The sequence below is a fragment of the Bombina bombina genome, chromosome 9 (assembly GCF_027579735.1).
Source record: "Bombina bombina isolate aBomBom1 chromosome 9, aBomBom1.pri, whole genome shotgun sequence".
Lineage (NCBI taxonomy): Eukaryota > Metazoa > Chordata > Amphibia > Anura > Bombinatoridae > Bombina > Bombina bombina.
In genome coordinates this window covers 73,026,683-73,041,435 of record NC_069507.1, presented here as the reverse complement: position 1 = coordinate 73,041,435, position 14,753 = coordinate 73,026,683, and the positions used below count along the sequence as shown (strand labels likewise).

General features: G+C 37.4%; 1 protein-coding gene across 1 annotated transcript in view; it reads right to left on the bottom strand.

The window, feature by feature from the left end:
• ASAH2 (N-acylsphingosine amidohydrolase 2) overlaps window positions 1-14,753 on the bottom strand; it is a 123,056-nt gene that overhangs the window by 64,838 nt on the left and 43,465 nt on the right. Inside the window, exons 6-7 of the mRNA XM_053692903.1 lie at window positions 13,153-13,230; window positions 11,154-11,274 (exon numbers count right to left, since the gene is read on the bottom strand). Of these exons, the coding sequence (XP_053548878.1) occupies window positions 11,154-11,274; window positions 13,153-13,230 (199 nt within the window). The remainder of the gene's footprint in view (window positions 1-11,153; window positions 11,275-13,152; window positions 13,231-14,753) is intronic.

Below are 14,753 nucleotides of genomic sequence, written 5' to 3'. Positions count from 1 at the left end.
TTTTCAGGAATTACCCTACCTATGTATTTTAGACACTGCTAGTGGGTACACACATAGGTAAAGCTGAGCAACAAGCATACCACAAACACCATGCCATTCCAGATAAGTATAAGTGCCAGTAAACCAAGTAAGGATAGCTAACTTCTGGACATTTCCTTATCCAATCACCTACAATTTTTTTCTGGAGCACCACAAGAGTGCGCTTTGTGTTCAATTTTGTCATAGCAGGGTTTAAACACACAGATGAGAGATGACTATGCCAAATTAAACTGCTTTAGTTTATTTTTTTTTTATTGGAAACTACATTTAAAGTGACAGTCTAGTCAAAATAAAACTTTCATGGTTCAGATAGGACAGGTCATTTTAAATAACTTTCCAATTTACTTTTATCATCAAATTTTCTTTGTTCTCTTGGTATTCTTAGTTGAAAGCTAAACCTAGGTAGGCTCGTATGCTAATTTCTAAACCCTTGAAGGCTGCCTTCTATCTGAATGCATTTACAGTTTTTCACAGCTAGAATGCGTTAGTTTGTGTGTGCTATATAGATAACATTGTGCTCACGGCTGTGGAGTTACTTATTAGAGGGCACTGATTGGCTAAAATACAAGTCTGTCAAAAGAACTGAAATAAGGGGCAGTCTGCACAGGCTGAGATACAAGGTAATCACAGAGGTAAAAAGTATGTTAATATAACCGTGTTGGTTATGCAAAACTGGGGAATGGGTAAAAAAGGGATTATCTATCTTTTTAAACAATAACAATTCTGGAGTAGCTTCACTTATTAGACTTTCTTTACAAATTGGCACTAAATATATAGATAAATAATATAATGTGATTTAGCATGTAGGGTAAAGTCAATATAGTGAAGATGGTAAGGGTTAGTTAAAAGTCAAATTTTGAGGGATTAACCCTAATCATAATCCAAAATATATATTTTACTGTACCTGAGGGAAGGACATAATCTCAACATTGTTCCTTCTAGTATGGCCATACAGAACACAGGCAGCCTGGATCTCAGCTATTGCAATCTTAGAAATCTTTTTTTTTATTTTTAAATTTTGTGTTTTACTCTGCAATCACTTTGTAGACTGTGCTACGCTGACATTTCTGCAACTAAATTTGTATTTTATCCATATGTATCAAATCACCAATTTTACATAATAAAGCACAGTTACTTAGTTAAACATTGCTGTTAAATCTTCTCTGTTTTTGTTTATGTGCTATCCCTTTCATCCACATAATATATACAATTTATTGTAGAAAACTGTTAACATTTTTGCTTCCATGTGTATGTGTACACAGTGATATTAATATACTTTTAACCTCTGTTATTACCTTGTATCTAAGCCTCTTTTGACAGCCCCCTGATCACATGGCTTACACCACAGGCGCGCTCAGCTCTCCCCACTGCTCTCGAGTCCCGCCCCTTCACCACGAGCAGAGAGTCACCTCACCACCCTCTTATTATTATACATGCAACATGCAAATGCAAGGAGCTGATTGATTGGAGAATTATGCTATAATCCTCCAATCAATCAGATCGTTGAATGTGTAACTGGTCTGTAAATGTGTAAAAATGCCGCAATTTATTTTTAAAAATGGCAGCTGGCCCCCCCAAAAAAGATCATGCATTAAACAAATACACTTGACTAGCGAGGAGGCAGGGCCCCCCTGACCACGGGGCCCAAGACGGCTGCCTCTCTCGCCATACCCTAAGGCCGGCCCTGCATGGCTATGTTACATATTTATTATCTATTGACTTGCATTTTATCCAATTAGTGCAATGTCTGCCACAACCCACGGGTGTTAGCACAAAGTTATCTATATGGCCCATATGAACTAGCAGTCTCTTGTTGTGAAAAGCAAATAAAAAAGCATGTGATAAGAGGCTGCTTGTAGTGACTTACAAACAAGCAGAAGTTTTGAGGTTTAAATGTTATAAAGTATATTAATATAACAATGTTGGTTGTCTAAAGCTGGGGAATGGGTAGTAAGGCGTTATTTATCTTTTTAAACAATAACAATTTTGGTGTTGACTGTCCCTTTAAAGGGACAGTCTAGTCAAAATTAAACTTTCATGATTCAGATAGGGCATATACTTTTAACCCCTTAGTGACCGAGGACGTGCAGGGTACGTCTGAAAAAAAAAGGCAGTTAACGCCTGACGACGTACCCTGCACGTCCTCGGCTAAAGTGAGTGCTGGAAGCGATCAAGATCGCTTCCAGGCACTATTACAGTACTGCAGGGATGCCTCGATGTCTGGGCATCCCTGCAGTGCTGTTACGGAGTGCCGGGACCGGAGCGATCACTCCCCCTTGAGTGATCACTTCCGGTTTTGCTCCACGTGGAGCCCGGCAGTGCAGCAGAGCATCGGAAGCGATCGGACACGCTTCCGATGCTCTGCTAGTGTGCTAAGTGCCTCGGTGGGTCGAGGCACTTAGTTAGTATATAAATAAAATTAAAAATTAAAAAAAAAAATAATATATAATATTAAAAAGCCCCACATATAGCGCCCCCCCCCCCCTCCCCCATGAGGCTTCCAAAATGGCGATGCCCGGTGCATCATGGGGCATCTGGGGGTGTCCCTAGCCTGTCTCACCATAGGGGCAAGCTAGGGTCACCCAATCTGAGCCTTCTTAGAAAAAAAAAAAATAATAATAAAATACCCCATTTGTCTGATCATGTCAATATTTGTAAATATTGACTCTGATCAGTGTGGATCTCCCTCCCTCTCCTCACTTGCCATTTTGTTGGAGAAAGAGAGAGACCTGTATTTTAGCAGAGAGAGATTTATTTCTTTTATTTGTTAAAAAATTTAAAATCCAAAGGCTCTTTTCAGAGCCATTAACCCCTAGCTTGCCAGTGATCACTATAAATCACTGGCAGTAGCACAGCTGCACTTTTTTTTGCTGTCTGTGCATTTTTTTAGGGGTTAATTTTTGTTGTTGTATTTTTTTTTAAAAACTCAAAGGCTCCTTTCAGAGCCATTTAGCTAATTTAATTTAATTTAAAGACTATTTAACCCCTAGCTTGCCAGTGATCGCTATACATCACTGGCATTAGCATAGCTGTAATTTTTTGCTGTCTGTGCATTTTTTAGGGGTTAATTTTTGTTGTTGTAATTTTTTAAAAACCTAAACGCTCCTTTCAGAGCCATTCAGCTAATTTAATTTAATTTAAATAGTATTTAACCCCTAGCTTGCCAGTGATCGCTATACATCACTGGCATTAGCATAGCTGTACTTTTTTGCTGTCTGTGAATTTTTTTAGGGGTTAATTTGTGTTGTTGTAATTTTTTAAAAAACCAAAGGCTCCTTTCAGAGCCATTTAGCTAATTTAATTTAATTTAAAGAGTATTTAACCCCTAGCTTGCCAGTGATCGCTATAAATCACTGGCATTAGCATAGCTCTACATTTTTGCTGTCTGTGCATTTTTTTAGGGGTTAATTTTTGTTGTTGTAATTTTTTAAAAACCTAAACGCTCCTTTCAGAGCCATTTAGCTAATTTAATTTGATTTAAAGAGTATTTAACCCCTAGCTTGCCAGTGATCGCTATAAATCACTGGCATTAGCATAGCTGTACTGTTTTAAAAAAAAAACCAAAGGCCATTTAGTTAATTTAATTTAAAGAGTATTTAACCCCTAGCTTGCCAGTGATCGCTATAAATCACTGGCATTAGCATAGCTGTACTTTTTTTAAAAAAAACCCAAAGGCCATTTAGTTAATTTAATTTAAAGAGTATTTAACCCCTAGCTTGCCAGTGATCGCTATAAATCACTGGCATTAGCATAGCTGTACTTTTTTTTAAAAAAAACCCAAAGGCCATTTAGTTAATTAATTAATTTTGGTTTTCTGTGACAGATACAAAAATGTCACAGAAAAGATATAGTGTTGAGGAGGCGTATGCCATCCTTGCGTCAGAGTCAGATGCCTCTATGTCTGACTCAGACCCCAATTTTGACCCTGCCATATGCTCAGATACATCATTAGATGCAGTCTCAACTGATAGTGATGTATCTGTGGCTGCTAGCCCCCCTGCCAGCCCCCCTGCTAGCCCCCCTGCCAGCCCCCCTGCTAGAAGGAGGCGTGTTGCTGCCATTGCCGCTGAAGAGTGGGTAACGCCTCATCTCCAGAGGCCAGATATCCCACCCTTCACAGCAAATGCTGGCATAAATATAGATGTGGCAGGTTTTAGCCCCCAACAGTTTCTGGAGGTGTTTCTGGGTGATGATGTATTGGGGAACATTGTCGCCCAAACTAATTTATATGCCCATCAGTACCGTGCTGCAAAGCCTGAAACATATTTGGCAAAGCAGCAATGGGCCCCCATCAATGTGCCAGAATTTAAAAAATTCTGGGCATTGACTATGCTGATGGGCATCATAAAGAAACCCTCCGTTCGCTCCTACTGGAGCAGTAGCCCCATCTGCTCTACCCCCATTTTCTCCCAGAGTATGTCGAGGCAGAGATATGAAATGATTCTTCATTTCATGCACTTCAGCGACAACAGCCTGTGCCCCCCTAGGGAGCATCCCCAATTTGACAGGCTGTATAAAATCCGCCCCCTGATTACCCACTTTTCTGCCAGGTTTGCAGAGGCTTATACACCTGGAAGGAATATATGCGTTGATGAATCCCTGATGAAGTATAAGGGAAGGCTGGGATTCAAGCAGTATATTCCTTCCAAGCGCTCCAGGTATGGGGTAAAGGTGTATAAGCTCTGTGAGAGCGAGACTGGGTATACTCAGGCCTTCCGGGTGTATGAGGGAAAGGATAGCCACCTTGACCCTCCAGGTTGCCCAGAACATATGGGAACCACTGGCAAGATTGTCTGGGACCTGATATTACCCCTAATGAACAAAGGGTATCACTTGTACTTAGACAATTTTTATACAAGTGTCCTTTTGTTCAAGCTACTGTATTGCTTTGATACAGTAGCTTGCGGTACTATTAAAAAGAACCGCAAAGGTTTCCCAGGACAACTTGTACGCACCCGGCTACGAAGGGGGGAGACCTCTGCTCTGCGCCAAGAGGAGCTGTTGGCACTGAAGTACAGAGACAAGAAGGATGTATACCTTCTTACCACCATCCACACAGAGAGGACGGTGGCGGTCTCTGTACGTGGCAGAGCTGAGATCATAAGGAAGCCAGTGTGCATCAAATCTTATAACCGGCATATGGGTGGGGTTGATCTGGCAGATCAGCTGCTGCAGCCCTACCTAATTATGCGGAAGACAAGGGCCTGGTACAAAAAGGTTGCAATTTACCTAATGCAGATTGCAACCCACAACGCTTTTTTGTTGTTCAAAAAAGCAAACCCCGGAATGAAACTGACTTTTTTACAATTTCAGCTCCAGATCATTTCGGGGATTTTGTACCATGATGCACCTGCTCCCCGGGCGGTGATGGGAGAGAGCAGAGTTGGGGCTACTCATTTTATTTTTAAAATCCCCCCTACTGCCGCAAAGCAGAGACCACAAAAAAAATGCAGAGTCTGTACCAAGAGGGGGCAGAGAAGGGACACTGTATATCACTGTCCTGATTGCCCTGGACAGCCTGGACTCTGCATTGGGGACTGCTTCAAGCGGTACCATACAATGGTCAATTTTTAAAAAATAAATAAATTTGCTGTTATTTTTTTTTTGTTATGTTTACTGTTAAATTTTTTGTTATTTTTTTACTTTTAATGTGCCAGATTTTTACATTTCACTAATATATTTTTTTTTCTAAAATGGGGACATAGGTGTACTCAGGGTGCCTAGCAGAAAACAACCTGTAGTATTTTTTTGCACTAACTTACAACAGTCTCTCCTAAATCATAGTCAAAAAGCAATGTGTGTGTAAAAATGAAAATTGAAAAAATGCCACCATACACTTTCTCCAATTTTTTTAGCTAAAACAGTTACTTCAAATGCATCAAAGCACACCATATACAATACCTTGGGGTGTCAACATTTCAAAAATATGCACATTCATGGCAATAAATAAAAGTGGGGTTTACAATAGGCCCCAAACTAAAGATAGGCCTATCAGAAGAAATACTCTCACTTAATAACTAAAATCACAAGTCATAAAATTGTAACATAACCTTCCCAAAATCCTGGCAAACCTATGCATGGGGGGCATAGGTGTACTCAGGGTGCCTAGCAGAAAACAACCTGAAGTATTTTTTTGCACTAACTTACAACAGTCTCTCCTAAATCATAGTCAAAAAGCAATGTGTGTGTAAAAATGAAAATTGAAAAAATGCCACCATACACTTTCTCCAATTTTTTTAGCTAAAACAGTTACTTCAAATGCATCAAAGCACACCATATACAATACCTTGGGGTGTCAACATTTCAAAAATATGCACATTCATGGAAACAAATAAATTGGGGTATGTTAAAATACCCCCAAAAAGACAATAGGCAAAGAAAATATGTTAAATGTGAAAAAAAAATCACAAACGCATGTTGGACATTTGGCATTACACCCCCCGAACAAGCCAAGAAACTTATGCATAGGTGGTATCACTGTACTCAGGAGATGTTGGTGAACACATATTGGGGTCTTCTTTGGCAGTAACACATAACAGGAGCTGAGAATTCATGTCTAAAGTACAATGTGTGTGAAAAATAACACACAAAAAATGACTGCCTAATAGTTTGACAAAGAATTAGTGCATGGAAAGTGTTAAAATACCAGCATTTGAAATACCCTAGGGTGTCTACTTTTCAAAAATATATGGTTTGATGGGGGTAAATTACATTGGCCGGCTTCAGAAATGTCCTACATAGGACATGGGTGCATGGGATGTGAAAATTCCAAGTTGAAAAACTGGAATGCGCCCCCTAAAAATAAGGCCTTTTAGCCCCCAGAGAACCCAACACACCTATACATGGGTGGTATCACTGTACTCAGGAGATGTTGTTGAATACATATTGAGGTTTTTTTTGGCAGTAACACATAACAGGGACTGAGAATATATGCCTAAAGTACAATGTGTGTGAAAAATAATGCAAAAAAATGACTACCTAAAAGTTTGACAAAGACTAGTGGTTGAATTAGTGCATGGAAAGTGTTAAAATACCAGCATTTGAAATACCCTAGGGTGTCTACTTTTCAAAAATATATGGTTTGATGGGGGTAATTTACATTGGCCGGCTTCAGAAATGTCCCAAATAGGACATGGGTGCATGATGACAGATGTGAAAATTCCAAGTTGAAAAACTGGAATGCGCCCCCTAAAATTAAGGCCTTTTAGCCCCCAGAGAACCCGACACACCTATACATGGGGGGTATCACTGTACTCAGGAGATGTTGTTGAATACATATTGAGGTTTTTTTTGGCAGTAACACATAACAGGGACTGAGAATATATGCCTAAAGTACAATGTGTGTGAAAAATAATGCAAAAAAATGACTACCTAAAAGTTTGACAAAGACTAGTGGTTGAATTAGTGCATGGAAAGTGTTAAAATACCAGCATTTGAAATACCCTAGGGTGTCTACTTTTCAAAAATATATGGTTTGATGGGGGTAATTTACATTGGCCGGCTTCAGAAATGTCCCAAATAGGACATGGGTGCATGATGACAGATGTGAAAATTCCAAGTTGAAAAACTGGAATGCGCCCCCTAAAATTAAGGCCTTTTAGCCCCCAGAGAACCCGACACACCTATACATGGGGGGTATCACTGTACTCAGGAGATGTTGTTGAATACATATTGAGGTTTTTTTTGGCAGTAACACATAACAGGGACTGAGAATATATGCCTAAAGTACAATGTGTGTGAAAAATAATGCAAAAAAATGACTACCTAAAAGTTTGACAAAGACTAGTGGTTGAATTAGTGCATGGAAAGTGTTAAAATACCAGCATTTGAAATACCCTAGGGTGTCTACTTTTCAAAAATATATGGTTTGATGGGGGTAATTTACATTGGCCGGCTTCAGAAATGTCCCAAATAGGACATGGGTGCATGATGACAGATGTGAAAATTCCAAGTTGAAAAACTGGAATGCGCCCCCTAAAATTAAGGCCTTTTAGCCCCCAGAGAACCCGACACACCTATACATGGGGGGTATCACTGTACTCAGGAGATGTTGTTGAATACATATTGAGGTTTTTTTGGCAGTAACACATAACAGGGACTGAGAATATATGCCTAAAGTACAATGTGTGTGAAAAATAATGCAAAAAAATGACTACCTAAAAGTTTGACAAAGACTAGTGGTTGAATTAGTGCATGGAAAGTGTTAAAATACCAGCATTTGAAATACCCTAGGGTGTCTACTTTTCAAAAATATATGGTTTGATGGGGGTAATTTACATTGGCCGGCTTCAGAAATGTCCCAAATAGGACATGGGTGCATGATGACAGATGTGAAAATTCCAAGTTGAAAAACTGGAATGCGCCCCCTAAAATTAAGGCCTTTTAGCCCCCAGAGAACCCGACACACCTATACATGGGGGGTATCACTGTACTCAGGAGATGTTGTTGAATACATATTGAGGTTTTTTTTGGCAGTAACACATAACAGGGACTGAGAATATATGCCTAAAGTACAATGTGTGTGAAAAATAATGCAAAAAAATGACTACCTAAAAGTTTGACAAAGACTAGTGGTTGAATTAGTGCATGGAAAGTGTTAAAATACCAGCATTTGAAATACCCTAGGGTGTCTACTTTTCAAAAATATATGGTTTGATGGGGGTAATTTGCATTGCCCGGCTTCAGAAATGTCCCAAATAGGACATGGGTGCATGATGACAGATGTGAAAATTCCAAGTTGAAAAACTGGAATGCCCCCCCTAAAATTAAGGCCTTTTAGCCCCCAGAGAACCCGACACACCTATACATGGGGGGTATCACTGTACTCAGGAGATGTTGTTGAATACATATTGAGGTTTTTTTTGGCAGTAACACATAACAGGGACTGAGAATATATGCCTAAAGTACAATGTGTGTGAAAAATAATGCAAAAAAATGACTACCTAAAAGTTTGACAAAGACTAGTGGTTGAATTAGTGCATGGAAAGTGTTAAAATACCAGCATTTGAAATACCCTAGGGTGTCTACTTTTCAAAAATATATGGTTTGATGGGGGTAATTTACATTGGCCGGCTTCAGAAATGTCCCAAATAGGACATGGGTGCATGATGACAGATATGAAAATTCCAAGTTGAAAAACTGGAATGCGCCCCCTAAAATTAAGGCCTTTTAGCCCCCAGAGAACCCGACACACCTATACATGGGGGGTATCACTGTACTCAGAAGTTGTTGTTGAAAACATATTGAGGTGTTTTTGCTCAGTAACATATAACAGGAACTGAGAATCCATGCCTAAAGTACAATGCGTGTGAAAAATAACACACCAAAATGACTACCCAAAAGTTTGACAAAGACTGGTGGTTGAATTAGTGCATGCAAAGTGTTAAAATACCAGCATTTGAAATACCCTAGGGTGTCTACTTTTTAAAAATATATGGTTTGATGGGGGTAATTTGCATTGTCCGGCTTCAGAAATGTCCCAAATAGGACATGGGTGCATGACGACAGATGTGAAAATTCCAAATTAAAAAACTGGAATGCGCCCCCTAAAAATAAGGCCTTTTAGCCCCCAGAGAACCCAACAGACCTATACATGGGTGGTATCACTGTACTCAGGAGATGCTGCTGAAGACATATTGGGGTGTTATTTGGCAGTAACCCTTAACGTTCTCAGTAAATGTATTCTTGAATTGCTATTTTGTCAAAAAATCACCATTTTTTTTTTTTTTTTCAAACTTTGGCATAGATTGGTGGTAAAATAGTTGCATGGAAAGAGTCAAAATACTCCATGTTTAATACCTTAGGTTGTGTTCTTTTAAAAAATATATATATGTGAAGGGTTAATCAGGGATTCCTGACAGATATCAGTGTTCCAATGTAACTATCGCTAATTTTTTTTAAATTTTTTTGGAAATAGCAAAGTGCTACTTGTACTTATTGCCCTATAACTTGCAAAAAAAGCAAAGAACATGTAAACATTGAGTATTTCTAAACTCAGGACAAAATTTAGAAACTATTTAGCATGGGAGTTTTTTGGTAGTTGTTGAAGTGTAGGAGATTTTGAGGGTCAAAGTTAAAAAAGTGTGTTTTTTTCAATTTTTTCCTCATATTTTATAAATTTTTTTATAGTAAATTATAAGATATGATGAAAATAATGGTATCTTTAGAAAGTCCATTTAATGGCGAGAAAAACGGTATATAATATGTGTGGGTACAGTAAATGAGTAAGAGGAAAATTACAGCTAAACACAAACACCGCAGAAATGTAAAAATAGCCTTGGTCCCAAACGGACAGAAAATGGAAAAGTGCTGCGGTCATTAAGGGGTTAAACAACTTTCCAATTTACTTCTATTATCTAATTTGCTCAATTCTTTAGATATCATTTGTTGAAGAAATAGCAATGCACATGTGTGAGCCAATCACACGAGGCCTCTATGTGCAGCAACGAATAAGCTGCTACTGAGCATATCTAGATATGCTTTTCAGCAAGTGATATCAAGAGAATGAAGCAAATTAGATAATAGAAGTAAATTAGAAAGTTGTTTAAAATGACATGCTCTTTCTAAATCATGAAAGAAAAAATGTGGGTTTCATGTCCCTTTTAAAGGGACACTGAACCCAATTTTTTTCTTTCGTGATTCAGATAGAGCATGCAATTTTAAGCAACTTTCTCATTTAATCCTATTATCAATTTTTCTTTGTTCTCTTGCATTTTGTTGGTTCAGATCTCTGGACAGCACTTTTTTATTAGTGGATCAATTTATCCACCAATCAGCAAGGACAACTCAGGTTGTTCACCAAAAATGGGCCAGCATCTAAACTTACATTCTTGCATTACACATAAAGATACCAAGAGAATGAAGAAAATTTGATAATAGGAGTAAATTAGAAAGTTGCTTAAAATGTCATGCTCTATCTGAATCACAAAAGAAAAAAATTGGATTCAGTGTCCCTTTAAGCAACGATATGTCCATAGTTTGTCAGATAACTAAGCACTGTAATACATATTAAAAAAACTTTTGTTAAATAGAACAAAGTAATTAAGCTGAGTATGTCCGTTTAATTTAACGCTTCAGATATTACATAGGATAAAGGAAGAACAAATACCACCAACCTCTCCGGGCAGGGAGTTATTATTCATTTCTTGTTCAAAAAGGTAAGACGCATATCCCAGGTTATCGCTGCTGATAAGGTGATTGGTGTTATCCATACTGACCGCATGAACCGCAAACCAGCTGAAATGAAAATGAAAATGTAGAATTTACATTTACAAAAGCTTAAGCCAACATTGAAGGGACATTCACATTACACTATATATTTTTCACGTAAAGGGACAGTCTAGGCCAAAATAAACTTTCATGATTCAGATAGAGCATGTAATTTTAAACAATTTTCCAATTTACTTTTATCACCAATTTTGCTTTGTTCTCTTGGTATTCTTAGTTGAAAGCTTAACCTAGGAGGTTCATATGCTAATTTCTTAGACCTTGAAGCCCACCTCTTTTAAGATTGCACTTTAACAGTTTTTCACCACTAGAGGGTGTTAGTTCACGTATTTTATATAGATAACACTGTGCTCGTGCACGTGAAGTTATCTAGGAGCAGGCACTGATTGGCTAGACTGCAAGTCTGTCAAAAGAACTGAAAAAAGGGGCAGATTGCAGAGGCTTAGATACAAGATAATCACAGAGGTTAAAAGTATATTATTATAACTGTGTTGGTTATGCAAAACTGGGGAATGGGTAATAAAGGGATTATCTATCTTTTAAAACAATAAAAATTCTGGTGTAGACTGTCCCTTTAATGTGTTCCAAATGACTTGTTATACCTACTGCAGGGTGTTAAATTTAAGGGAAATTGTTCCTTTATGTTTATTATTGTTGTTTGCTTATTAAAACCATCATTTGTTCTCAAGAATATTCCTATAAAGGGTCAGATTACGAGTGGAGTGCAAAATATCGTTTACATGATTTTACTGATTTGCTTTGTTCTTTTGGTATCCTTAGTTGAAAAGCATACCCAAGTGGACTCAGGAGCAGCAGTGCACTGTTAGGAGCTAGATGGTGATTGGTGGCTGCAAATATTTGCTTCTTGTCATTTGCTAACCCTATTTGTTCAGCTAGCTCCCAGTAGTGAATGGTTGCTCTTTCAACAAAGGATACCAAGAGAAAGAAGCAAATTTTGATACAAGAAGTAAAATGGAAAGTTGTTTAAAATTACATGCTCTATCTAAATCATGAAACATTTGGGGTTGTATGTCCCTTTAAGTCTTTGTTCCAAATTAAGTAAAAAGAGATTACTGTGAATGTCAAGGGTAAATTGGATTTTATCGCCAAAAATAATTTACATAAATTTAAAATACTATTAATCCCATGTTGATTTTTTTAATTTTAAAAATCAAATATTATTGCTCAGACTGGAGCATTCGAAATTTACAAAGAGATTCACAGCTGATATTGGTGCACAGTTTAGGTTTAAATAAATGTGCAGAACATTTAATTTCTGCTTCAGATTGCCCCTTTAACTGATTTATGTGGTAGGGTTTAAAGGGACAGTCTACTCCAGAATTGTTATTGTTTAAAAAGATAGATAATCCCTTTATTACCCATTCCTCAGTTTTGCATAACCAACACTATTATATTAGTACACTTTTTACCTCTGTGATTACCTTGTGTCTAAGCCTCTGCAGACTGCCCCCTTATTTCAGTTAATTGACAGACTTGCATTTTAGTCAATCAGTGATGACTCCTAGGTAGCTCCACAGGAGTGAGCACACTGTTATCTATATGGCACACATGAACTAGCGCTGTCTAGCTGTGAAAAAACTGTCAAAATGCACTGACTTCAAGGTCTTAGAAATTAGCATGTAAGCCTACCTAGGTTTAGCTTTCAACAAAGAATACCAAGAGAACAAAGCAACTTTAATGATAAAAGTAATTTGGAAAGTTGTTTAAAAATGCATGCCCTATCTGAATCATAAAAGTTTAATTTTGACTTGACTGTCCCTTTAACTGACTTATGTGGTAGGCCTTAACTTTACCTACAGTTTTAAATCTACATGAGAAGAAATACACAAAAAGTAAAGTAGACATGATTATAGGCCGTATCTTTACCTGATAACTCCCAAATCTTGATTATTCATGTCTACCATCTTCAGCACAACAATGTCCTTGTCTGTGTTGGACTCATACCTGCATGTGAGAATCATTCTTATTAGTAGGTCAAACAACTGGTTTCATACACTCACACAATAATTTAAGGGATATTATGGTCCTAATTATAATCTGTTGGATGCATAAACCATAAATACTGAACAAGTTGGAAATACAATTCAATATAAGGTTTGCTTTACATGACGCCCATCCTTTGTTAATTCTATCATATTGCACATGTGCAATTCACAACAGCCACATACACCATTTTAGATGTATAGATCAATATATGGGGGTAGAGTTATCAAATGCCGGGCAGACATGATTCACTAAAAGGTGGCGGGCAAGTTAAGTGCTGCTTGGTAAATCTACCCCATGGTCTAGATTCATTAAACCTATGTTCAGCACTATTGTAAAGTCCATCGCTAGAGGGCGGGAAAGATGTTTACACATGTACTGTATATGTATTAAATGCACATATACGTGATATAATGTACAGCTAACAAGAGAAAACGGAAATCACGACTGGGACATCTAGAAATCGCGTTTAACAATTGTACTCTTAAAATATTTTGTTTTTAATTCATACTCACATTTCCATGAATGAAAGTCATAGTTATTTTATTGTTCAGCAACAAGCAAATATTTTTGATTGTGATTAAACAGTTTTCTGTTCCATCTTATCTTTTGGTAACCAAGATTCACACAGGTTTTTACAGTAAACAGAGGTCTCAAAAATTTTGAAAAAACGTAATTTACAGTATCTAGAACCTCATTTTACCATCTTCTTACAGTTCTATAACTATATATTTGGCAAAGACAAACCTTGCTGTGTACTGTGAGATTTGGAACGTTTGCCAATATTTTAAACCTTGCCACAGCAGTTTCACAATTTAAAGTATGAGAACAGTTAAAATCTAAGTTACAGAGGATGAGATAAATTGTGGCGACAGAAAACAAGGTTTTAATAATGAACTCAAAAATATTTTTTATAAACTTTTAAAATATTAAGGGCCAGATCTTTTTTGTGCAGGTCAGGTAGCGCTCATATTACAAATTGAAAATAAACTGTTTTTGCTCACACGTAAAAAGCTGAATTTACACATATAAACACATAAATACATCTGTACACACATATATACAGGTAGCCCTCAGTTTACGCCGGGGTTAGGTTCCTAAAGGAATGGTTGTAAATCGAAACTGTTGTAAATTGAAACCCAGTTTATAATGTAAGTCAATGGGATGTGAGGGAGTTAGGTTCCAGGCCCCTCTCAAAATTGTCATAAGTAACACCTAATACATTTATTTTTAAAGCTTTGAAATGAAGACTTTAAATGCTAAACAGCATTATAAACCTAATAAAATAATCACACAACACAGAATATATAATTAAACTAAGTTAAATGAACAAAAACATTTGCTAAACAGCATTATAAACCTAATAAATAATCACACAACACAGACTTTACTTGCATTTTTTTGCAAACAGTTCTTTTTATGCATTCCAATCTGGACTGATTTATAGACAGGAAGATCTTGTTCCTTTGAAAGCAGCTTGATAG